This window comes from Leptonychotes weddellii, chromosome 3, assembly GCF_054177405.1.
Source record: "Leptonychotes weddellii isolate Sample4059 chromosome 3, ASM5417740v2, whole genome shotgun sequence".
Classification (NCBI taxonomy): domain Eukaryota; kingdom Metazoa; phylum Chordata; class Mammalia; order Carnivora; family Phocidae; genus Leptonychotes; species Leptonychotes weddellii.
Window position 1 is genome coordinate 17,273,975 of NC_138371.1, and position 10,783 is coordinate 17,284,757.

Below are 10,783 nucleotides of genomic sequence, written 5' to 3' on the forward strand. Positions count from 1 at the left end.
CTGCCACCTCCCCACCTGCCCCCTCAGCACCTCACTCCCCCGCCCCAGACGCCTGCTAGCCACTTTATTCAGCAAGGAGACCGAGTCCATAGTCACACACCAGAACTTACACATCAGATGAGAAAGTGGCAGGATGAAGTAACTAGTTACTTCAGAGCGGCTACCTTAGGAGGAAGCCATTTCCGTGTCCTAACTTTACAGGTGCCACCTCTGCCCCCAGAGTCCTCCCTTAGGAATTGGCTTTAGAACCTGAAACACTTTTTTTTGGTCTTGTTTTGTTAATATTCTCGGTGCTAACAGGTCCTCATCTGTTAAGGTAATGTCTGAGTTTTGCAAACATCCAGAAGTTATTTGGATGTTTGATAAATGTCATGGCAGGTAAATGCCCTGTCGGGTCAGAAATGAGACATGAGATGCAGCGCCTTTTTGTGAATGGCTCATGTGTGGATTCTGAAAGCGGTTCCTAAGGAGGCACTGAGGGAATGTTTTGAGCCCCGCAGCCTCTGGAATGCTGGGGCATGGCCAGCCCTCAGCTGCCCATACGTGTTCATACGTGTTCTGGTGGGGATGTTAGCGCACCAGTCACGTTCACAGTCACGCCTTGTCCTGGGCACGTGGACCCCTGGCATCCCTGAGTGCTCAAGCTTGCCGGATGGAGGACATGGCCCTCACTCTGTTCTCCACCCTCCACACACGTGCTCTGTGTTTCTTCCTGCCTTTCCTCCTTTCATTCCTGACGGCCCTGGCGTCCTGCCGCTGATGCTCCAAGCCCTGCCCATGCCTGGCCTCCTCACTAGGTCGTGACCCCTAGATGGCAGGGACCATGTGTGTTTACACGTAACCCAGAGCACCCAGGTGTGGGCCGGACACCCTCACGCAGGAGCCCTCAATGAATGCGCACTGATGGATGGGCTCACACCTAAGGCCCCTCGTGACAGGGACACACGGCTCCATGTGGTGCCCAGGCCAGCCCTGGGTCACTCTGAGGGCGTCTAGAGGCCCTGGCTTGGGTGAGGAGCTCCTGAGTTACGGTACCTGTCTTTTGGCTGGAGATACTGGAGACTCTGACATAATGTCATGCAGGCTTTGGGATTGAGGCCACGTGTCCCAGTCCCCAGTTGGTCACACGTGATCTGTTCCTCCAGGCCCAGGCCAGGGCTATGATGGGGAGGAGAGAGCAGTGAGTGAAAGCTTCGGGCCTGGAGAGTGGGATGACAGGAAAGTCCGGCACACCTTCATCCGAAAGGTGAGACACGGGCTGGGAGGCCACTGTCCCCAGGCCCCTTGGGAGGTGGGAATGGGGTGGGGACGGGGTGCGGAGGGCCAGGCACTGTCAGCCCCGGGCACTCATTCCCATGGAGATATGCTGCCGCCTTCCAACTTTTTTCTAGCTCTGCCCTGCCCTCGGGAGGGGCGCCAGCTCCTCCTGACACATGTTCCCCGCCTCTCAGTCCTCTCTTCCTTGACCTTGTGGCAGGGGACAGATTCAATCTAGGAAAATCTAGGCAGGCTCTGCCAAAGTGTCCTGCCCTCCCCAAACTTCTTTCTCCTGTGGGACTGGAAGCAACTCGAAGCCAGAATGATCATACTTGTTTATACTCCTCCTCTCCCCGGGCTCCCGTGTGCACAGCACCCTGCTGAGTAGGCACAGAAACTGCTGTGTGAGCGTGGAGGACTACCTGGTAGTGAGGCAGGGGGAGGAAGCAGGGAAGCGAGGCTGGCCGTGGGACATGGCGGGTGGGGAGAGATGGCAGGAGCAGCCGGAGGTGGGGGTCAGCCCTGAGGGTGTGGGTAGTCTCTGAGCCAGACTCCTTACTCCGGGGTGGCCTTCAGGACAGGTGGCAGCAGGGAAGGGCCCCTGAGTGGAAATGAAATAAGAAGAGATCCTCCAAAATTAAGAAAGAGCCCCCTCCCCGCCAGTCAGAGAGGGTCTTTGGCCTCCTGGGTGGGGGGCTGGCTGCTTCCTGGGGGGATGGGTGGGACAATGACACGTGCCGCCCCCACCCTGGCTTGTGTTCCAGGTTTACACCATCATCTCTATCCAGCTGCTCATCACGGTGGCCATCATTGCTATCTTCACGTTCGTGTGAGTCTGAGGACGCTGCCCCGGTCTTACTGGGTCCCCTGCGGGGCGTGCGGGGTGGGGTGGGCCCTGTGCTCAGATGGACCCTGAAGGGAAGTGTGGGGGGGCCTGGGCAGGGAGGTAGCCAAGCCTTGTATGACTCCTCTCCCCTCCCATCCTCCCCTGCTCCACAGGAAGCCAGTTGGCGACTTCGTGAGGAGAAACCTGTATGTCTACTATGTGTCCTAGTGAGTCTCCGCTCCCCTCTGCTGTATGTGTGTTGGGAGAGGGGGGCAAGGAGATGAGGGGGGACCACTGACCAGCTTCTCTCAGGGCAGGGATCCAAATACGTTTTGAGAGGGGCCCTTCAAGTTGCCAGCTGTGCTGGGGAGTGTGGGTGTGTGGGAGGGGCCAAGTGAGGAGTGACAGCACCACAGAGCGCCTGGAAGCAGGGGTAGGGGACCGGTGGCAACATGCAGACTGCCAGCGGGTCCCCAAGTTCTCTTAGCTTATCTGCCTCGGTCTCCTTCAGCCTCCTTCCTGGCTAAACCCTCTGTCTCAGAGGTTCTCAGTGCCCTTGGCTGGGGTACTCTTGTCCTGGGTGGCTTCCCCTCAGACTTCCAAAGGGTTCCATGGGCCCCCAGCCTGCCGGCCTGGGGAGTGCTGCCAGGCGGGTCCCGGAGGGGGCCGAGGGGTGGATCGGGCTTGTGGGCTACTTCCTCATCTCTTTCTTCCCAGTGCTGTCTTCCTGGCCACCTATCTGACCCTCGCCTGCTGCCAGGGACCCAGGTGAGTCCCAGACAATGAGAAGGGATGGTGGGGGGCAGGAGAGGGGGGACCAAGTGTTTGGGGAAGAAAGGGGATCCCTATAGCAGCTGTGTGATGATGGGCGCAGCTGAGGTTCAGGTGTGTTCAAAGTCCCTTGCCTGTGTGTGATCGATTCAGTTGTGTGGCTGTTATTTTTACGGTACCTCTGCAAGGTATGTAGCATTTTAACCATTTAACAAATCGGAAGCACCCAAGGCTCAGGGAGGCTGAGTAACTTTCCCACAGTTAACACAGGCAGGCCGGGTAAGAGCTGCAAATGGATCCGGGTCTTTGTGGTTCCACAGCCCAGGTCTGTCCCATTGGCCCACGCTGTCCCTGCACAGAACACCTGAGCAGGTCCCAAAGGCCATGCCAGCCTCCCCGCCCCCCCAAGTCAAGGCCACATTCTCCAAGCACCTGAGCCAGAACTACCTGCTGCTGAAAGAGCCTCTGATACCTGGCTGGCCCCAAGTCACTTAATCACGGTCTTTTTCCCTTCAGACGCCGGTTCCCATGGAACATCATCCTGCTGACCATTTTTGTAAGTCAAGAAGGGGTGAGGGAGGGTGGGTCTGAGGGAAGGGCTGGGGACACAACCATGGCGATGTCCCTGGCGCTCTCCCCAACCCTAACCTGACCCACGCCCTTGGTCTCCTCGTGGCTGCCTCTTTCCTGCTCAGTCACATGTGCCCCCAGCTCTGGCAGTCCACCAGGGCCGTGCCTGCAGGGGGCCCGCCTTTCTTACGTGTTCCACTCTTATCTCTGTCCTCCCCTCAGACTCTTGCCATGGGCTTCATGACGGGCACCATTTCCAGGTACACTCAGGGACAAACCATCACACTCTTGTGAAATGTGTATTATGGGGGAGGGAGTGGGGCATCCCTGGGCTGGCAGTCCTCTGCATTGGGTGGGGGGGGGGATGCCGGGCAGGATCCTTCTAGAAGTGATAGTTTTGAAGTCATTCCTATATGACTTATGCCTCTGGCCTCTCCGAACTCCTTCCCCTCAGTGTGTATGAAACCAAAGTCGTCATCATTGCAATGATCATCACTGCTGTGGTGTCCATTTCGGTCACCATCTTTTGCTTCCAGACCAAGGTGAGGGTATGGGGAGGGGTGGGGGGCACTTCCCTGGCCACCCCACCCCCCCTTTCTTTATATAAACCTGGCCCTCCAGGCTTGGCACTGCAGCAGGCCTGCCAGGGCCCAGACCCGTCTACACCAGGGATTTCCCTTAAGAGACCCTAATCCCCTTCCCTTCCTATCTGCACCTATAAAACTGTTCCCTGTGTCTGTCTTTAGAATGTCATGGTTACTCCCGTGCCTTCTAGGAGGCGGCACTGGGATTCCCTGGTTGGGGAGGCGGGGCAGTCTGGCTGGGCTGCTGGTTGTGACACTCGTCTGACAGGTGCCTCCTCCTCCCTTTCTGGCAGGTGGACTTTACCTCGTGCACAGGCCTCTTCTGTGTCCTGGGAATTGTGATGATGGTGACTGGGATTGTCACTGCCATTGTGCTGTCCTTCAAATATGTGAGTGTCCTGGGAGAGCTGGGGTCAGCGAACCTAGCACTCGGAGGAGACTTTCTGTATCAAGTGTTGGCCAGGCCTTCTGGAAGCTCACAACTGGCTAGCAAAGGCTCCAACACGGGAGCACCATCATTTGGGTTAGGGTAATCTCTATGTGGAGATGAGAAGGCCCTGGGAGCCGTAGAACCTAAGGCCCTGGATGGCATTGCAGAATTCCCGTGGGAAGTAGTGGGGAGATCTGCCTGGCAGCTTAGGTTAGGTTCTAGAAGAGAGATGGGAGAGGCGCCCAGGACTGAGAAGATGGGCTTGCATGGAAGGGACCTGCGAGGAGGGGAGCACCGTGCTGTGAGGGCACCTGCCTACTGGACCATGGCTGGCCCTGCCCTTCTATGAACAGGCACCTGGAGGGCTCCAGAATTCTGGCAGTCCTTAGGGTAGCTGGGGGCTTCCTTCCCAGGCTGGCTGCAGGAACCATGACTGAGCGCGGACTAGGACTGGGGGAAAGGGGACAGGGCTCTTTGACCAGTGCTTGCCTGGCTCTGTCTCTCCCAGAGCTACAACGCAACCACCTGCTTTTTTCCAGAAGTACAGTGGACACTTCTGTACCCTAACTTTGGAGATTGGTTTCATATGACCACTGGAGGATGGCCTGTTTTCTCTGTCCAAATTTGTTACTATTCTTTTTTTTTTTTAAGTAATCTCTACACACAGTGTGGGGCTCGAACTCACAACCCCGAGATCAAGAGTTGCATACTCCACTGAATGAGCCAGCCAGGCATCCCAAATATGTTACTACTACTAATTTCTTCCCCGATCTAGAAGGCAGAAGTGGTCCTTTCATGTAGCTAGCTTCCTGGGTCTCCCTGCTCTTCCCTATTCTTCCCAGAATAGGGGGAAGCTGGTTCTGAGGGACTGCCTGGGTCCGTGCTTTGCTAAGATTTCTAACACCATCCCTGTCCCCTCTCCCCAGATTTATTGGCTCCACATGGTCTATGCTGCTCTGGGGGCCATTTGCTTCACGTTGGTGAGTAAGGCCCTGCTCCCTCTTGGCAGGGGAGCTGAGGGGCTGGAGGGGAGCAACTAGAGAGACAGAACATGAATTCGGGCTGCTTGGGAGGCAGGGAGTGGGCCACAGTTACCTTTCTCTCTCTCCGCTGTCGAGATGACTGATGTTCTGGGCGATCCTGACACCTCTTTCTTGTTCACCTGCCAGCTATGGAGCATACCCAGCAGGCCCTATTACGGATGGGGGTGTGTCTCTCTCCCTTTCTAGACTCTGAACCAATTGAGGGTAGAGACCATGTGCTGTGCTGTTCGTTAACGTGTCCCTAAGCATACTGCATGGCACGGAGGCTCCCAGGACGGATCTGCTGATGAAATGAGAACCAGGAAGGAGCTCTGGCCACAGAGCCCCTGGGTCCTCACGCGTGCCTTCCCTATTCCTACAGTTCCTGGCTTATGACACGCAGCTGGTCCTGGGGAACCGGAAGCACACCATCAGCCCCGAGGACTATATCACTGGCGCTCTGCAGATCTACACCGACATCATCTACATTTTCACCTTTATGCTGCAGCTGGTCGGGGATCGCAATTAAGGAGCACCGCATTCCGCCCCACCGTGGGCTCCCCCTTCCCTAGAGGGCTGGGCCCTGTGACCGGAGTCTGGACCTCAGATCTCTTTCCTTCTCCCTCCAGTAACATGCCCAGTTTCTGTTCTGTCCTGGAATGGGTGGCCTCTCTGGTGATGGATGCACAGGTTAGCTGGCGGGCTGGAGGAACTGGGGACTAACTCTTGCCTTTGACAGACCCAGAGGGGACTAGGCAGATGTGCCTTCTTCCTCCACCCACTACATGGCACCAAACTCTTCTCAATAGCTGGGGTTGCAGGGAAGGACAAGAAGAGCCTACTCTGTAGCCAAAAAGGAGTATGAGAGGTAGAAGTGACTTTGAGGTGATGAGGTGTCCCCTCCCACCTCTGCCATAGGCTTCTGGGCTCTGTAGCTAGAGCTATTTCCTCCCTCAACCCCCAAGTCAGAGAGCTTTGTCCCCAGCCTCCTGGACTCCCAGGCCATTGTCCTGTACTCCTTTGACAACCCTTCAAGCTCCTGAAGGTAGAAGAGATCTGTGCCCATGGGTCTCCCCTGCTTCAATCCCCCTATTTTCGATGGCATATACATATACTGTTTATTTGGAGCAGGGGAGGAAGAGGGGAGTAAGCAAAGTCAAGCACAGGGGCCAATACAGAGTGGCATCTACCCTGGGCTTCCTCATGGCTTCTGGTGGTGGAGAGGACAGGCTTGTTCGCAGCCGTCTGGTCCCCATTCTCCAGAGCTGCCTGGGCCCTCCCCGGCTGCTTCTGAGATCTCTGGTCAGAGAGACCTCTTGCTTCCAGTGCCCAAGCTGCTCAGAGCAGAAAGTGAGGAGCAAAGGTCAGGAGATGGGGTGGTTTGTAGGACTGTAAGTGTGGCCAGGAAGTAACGAGGGTGAAGAGAGGCCAGGGTGGGGGCAGGGGAAAGGCTCTGGGGTCTTCCGCCTGGTCTGAGGGATATGAAAGCCTCCTGTGGTATCCATGGAAACTTCCGTGTTCTTATGCTAACCTGGGGAGGACCCTGAGCGAAAGGAGACTTCCGCTCTCAGTTTGTACTGGGGGATTTCAGACTTGAGCCTTCTCTCTCCAGCCAGCTGCCACTTTTTCGCAACACCTAGTGCCTCAAGCTGGAACGGGGGGGGGAGGGGGACAAGAGTCGATCTGTTGGTGGGGGTGGAAACCAAATTAGCCCAAGGATATAATAAGGACTTCTCTTAACTACTTGGTCCTAAATATATCACGCAAAAGGACATAACTAGAAATGTAATAAAGTTTTATGTTTAGGAGTTAAACCCCTATTTGGCTCTGGTTTCTTTGCTTTAAGGTGGGAGCTCTGGGAGTGCTGGTTTGGCTCTGCCCTAAGCATCCGCTTCCTACCTCTGCCTTCTGGCTTGGCGTCTTCTGCCTTTTCTAAGATAATCAAATATATTTTGCCCCAGTGCTTCCTGGTGATGGATGCAACAGACTGGTAAAGGTTCAACCCTGCAATATTGGGTCTGGCAGGGACCGGTCAGAGCAGTGGCACGTGACCTTTTCTGCATCCTAGACCCTTTACAAATGCACATGAGAGCTATGAACTCTGCTCCCCACAAAGCTGTATGTGTTCACACGACTTCACACGTGGGGGTGGAGGGAGATGAACCACAGGTTCAAGTTTAGAACCCATGCCTTAGAAATCAGTAGTCCAGGGCGCCTGGGTGGCTCAGTCATTAAGCGTCTGCCTTCGGCTCAGGTCATGATCCCAGGGTCCTGCCATCGGGCTCCCTGCTCCGTGGGAAGCCTGCTTCGCCCTCTCCCACTCCCCCTGCTTGTGTTCCTGCTCTATGTCTCTGTCAAATAAATAAATAAAATCTTTAAAGAAAAAAAAAAGAAATCACTAGTCCAATTCCTGTTACAAACAAGGAAACTGAGGTCCAGAGTGCCCAGTCACTTGGACCGGACCAAGAGGAGTGCTTCCCCCGCCTCACTCTGAATCCCTTTTTGATTCTTTTTATTTTTCGTTAGAGGCTCAGTGAGACCCCACCCTCCTGGCCAGCAGCTCTGAAGGCTTGGTCCCCAGGGCCTGAGCCTAAGCTTGTTGAACTTAAGTCTCCGTAGTCTCCCCAACCAGCCAGCCAGGAACACTGAGCGCTCCTGTGAGAGGAGCACATGTGAGTAACCAACCCCTCCCTCGGCCCCTCCCGTCCCAAGGATTTCACAAGCCCACTCCTGGTTCCTTTGCGCTCAAAACATTCCAGGACTTTATTTGCCTTTGGCTGGCTTCTGAGGAGGGGCAGGGCAGGGGGCTGGCAGCGCCCTCTGGCGGACCTCATAGGCAAGGACCGGAATCTTGGCCAAACCCAGAGGACTTCAGTCTTGGAGGCCACAGTCAATACAGTCTAGGGGAGGGTGGCAGTGTTCCTCAGGCTTGCACCCCCGACCCTGCTTCAGGAGACGGGGCATGTTGGGAGGAGGCCCTGAACCTCTGGCTCTCATACTCGCCCGTGTTGGATGCCCGCATGTTCTGCCGAGCCTTCATCTGCTTCAAACGGTCCTTGTCCACTTCCCGCTTGGTGAGGATGAAGAGGAGGATACCACAGGGGAAGCCGATGGCCCTAGGGGTGGGGAGATGTGCACGGGATTTGGGGAGGGGCCAAGCCTGAGCCAGAGGAGCTGGGGCAATCTCATTCCAGCTTCATCGGTTGCACGAACACCGCAATACCTCTCGTGTCTCTGCAGCCTCCGCACTGGCTGCTGGAGGGCCAAAAGCCAATCAGATCCTGCTGCCGCACTGCTTAAAACTCTCTAAAGCTCCCCGTCACTTCCTGGCCAAATCCAAACTCCTAGGCACAGCACAAAAGGCCCAGTGTGGTTGGTCCCCTGCCCATCTTTTCATTCCTTTCCCGTATAGCTTGAGGCTCCTTGACCTGAGAGCCCTGCGATCCTGCCATACGGACTATGCAAGATTCTCCAGATGGCCCATCCTCCTTCCCTCTCCAAGTGTTGGCAAAGGTTCCCTCTGCCTTAACCGCCCCACATCCCCTCCTCGACTCCCCTTCATCTGAGTAACCGCTACCTGGGAGGCACTTTAGTGTGGGGGGAGAGGGCATGGAGTCATAAGACCTGGTGAGAATCCCACCTCTGAACCTTACTTAGAGTTCCCTCCTCTGTGAAATGGGATGTAATTAAAAAAGAAATTTTTTTTGTATTTTGGGTTTAGGGGATGTAACATTTATCTCAGAAAAACTAAAACATTACACTGTAAAGTACTGGCACACCTCAGGTGTGGAAAAAACTGTTAATTTTCCTCTCCTTTCCTTTTAATGTTGATCAACAATACATATTAAGGTCAGAGTCAGATCCAAATAACGAAGTATTGGACACCTTCTAGATGCTACTTATACAACTAACATAATCTCTCATGATCTCAATGAAAGAGCTCAATGGGCTTTCAGCCCAAGCTCCCGAAAGAGAGAATGAGGCCAGGGACCCAAACTCCAATCAGATTAGCCCAGCTTACTACACCGAAACCCACTGTGTCTCCAATTCCACATACTTTCCCACCTCCCTTGCGCCATTCCTCTGAGATTCCAGTCCTCACGTCAAGCAGTTCTGTCCCCACAACCTCAGATTCAACTCACCACCTGAAACTTGAAGAAACTTTCTGGGTCCCGCCCTCCACTGTGCCACTCCCCATTGGTGGGCAAAGAGTTTTAGTTAAAACTCACCAGGCCAGTCCCACAGCTTTCATGGGGTTCTTGCCCCTCTTTCTGGGAATGTATTCCAGCTCAGGGGATAGGGGCTCCGGCTCCTCCTTGCACTCTGGGGAACTGTGGCTTTGCAGTGCCCGGGTCCTGTTCTGTGAGGCCTTGTTAGCTGTGGCTCCTGAGAGAATCCCTGCGGATGGAAGGAAGGAAGGTCAGTAAGAGAGGATGAGAAGAAAGCCCAGGGGAAAAAGGGGAGAGACAGCAGTTTGGAGTAACAAGTGCCAGGGAGAATCCAAAGGGAAAATGGGAAAATTGCCATCGAGGTGGCACGTCTGGAAGCCACTTCCACGTCACTGCGGGCTCATCACCCTGGTGCCAGGAGAGCGAGCTTCGTTGTTCTTCATCTGCTCAGACGACAGAATGTGAAGGACTGCAGTGGGGCTCACATAAGTCGTATCAAGGAAATCCGAGGAAAGGTTTTCAAACTGCAGGATGTTAGCACTGGGAGCTTAAAGGTAGTCTACTCCACCCCCTTATTTTATAGAAGAGGAAACTGAAGCCCCGAGAGCCGAACTGCTTCGCCCAAGGTCAAACTGCTAATTATCCGGGGCTAGAACCCGAGCCTCCAGAAGCCCAGGGCTCTTTCCTCTGCACTGCGGTGAGTGTGAAACACCTGGAGCGCGGGAGTCTAAAAGGCTTCCTCGGAGCTCCCTCTCGCAGCATGACCCCACAGGTGTCGCGTAACTTGAGGGCAGGGGGATGGGCTGGGTGACCTCTAGAGAGTATCTTTGAGCCCCTTGACTCTTTATGATCCTGCAGAGGGGTGCAGGCAGGAATCGACAGCCATGACCTCCTGCTATCGCTGGTTGGGATGTATAAAAAAAAGGGGATCCCCTGCCGTCCTGCCCTCCCCGGGGTCCCTCTCCTTACCCCGGAGGACGCGGGCATTTCTCGCCCCCCGGCCCTTCAGCGCCGTAGCAGCTACCACCGCCGCCATGTTCAGATCCCACCCCCCCTTCACCGCGCTCCGCGCCGGGAATTGTAGTTTGCGTAAGGGGCCTCCCCCGCTCCTTCCGTCCTGCCTACAGACCAGAAACTACATCTCCCAGAAGCCT

General features: G+C 55.3%; 2 protein-coding genes across 7 annotated transcripts in view; one reads left to right on the forward strand and one right to left on the reverse strand.

The window, feature by feature from the left end:
* The window catches only part of TMBIM1 (transmembrane BAX inhibitor motif containing 1), a 17,064-nt gene extending 9,790 nt beyond the window's left edge, over positions 1-7,274 (forward strand). The window contains exons 3-12 of the mRNA XM_006750542.3: positions 1,146-1,246; positions 2,022-2,086; positions 2,257-2,310; positions 2,801-2,851; positions 3,371-3,410; positions 3,647-3,684; positions 3,879-3,966; positions 4,302-4,397; positions 5,365-5,418; positions 5,843-7,274. Coding sequence (XP_006750605.1) covers positions 1,146-1,246; positions 2,022-2,086; positions 2,257-2,310; positions 2,801-2,851; positions 3,371-3,410; positions 3,647-3,684; positions 3,879-3,966; positions 4,302-4,397; positions 5,365-5,418; positions 5,843-5,989 — 734 coding nt within the window. The 3' untranslated portion in view covers positions 5,990-7,274. The remainder of the gene's footprint in view (positions 1-1,145; positions 1,247-2,021; positions 2,087-2,256; positions 2,311-2,800; positions 2,852-3,370; positions 3,411-3,646; positions 3,685-3,878; positions 3,967-4,301; positions 4,398-5,364; positions 5,419-5,842) is intronic.
* The window catches only part of PNKD (PNKD metallo-beta-lactamase domain containing), a 62,038-nt gene that overhangs the window by 48,865 nt on the left and 2,390 nt on the right, over positions 1-10,783 (reverse strand). For 4 of the 6 annotated variants that reach the window (XM_081813617.1, XM_081813619.1, XM_031021843.2 and 1 more), the window contains exons 1-2: positions 10,599-10,706; positions 9,690-9,858 (exon numbers count right to left, since the gene is read on the reverse strand). In XM_081813617.1, the coding sequence (XP_081669743.1) occupies positions 9,690-9,858; positions 10,599-10,665 (236 nt within the window). In that variant the 5' untranslated portion in view covers positions 10,666-10,706. Of the gene's footprint in view, positions 1-8,194; positions 8,577-9,689; positions 9,859-10,598; positions 10,707-10,783 lie in introns of those variants that run through there. The other 2 variants (XM_006750541.3, XM_031021844.2) reach the window with 2 other exon arrangements.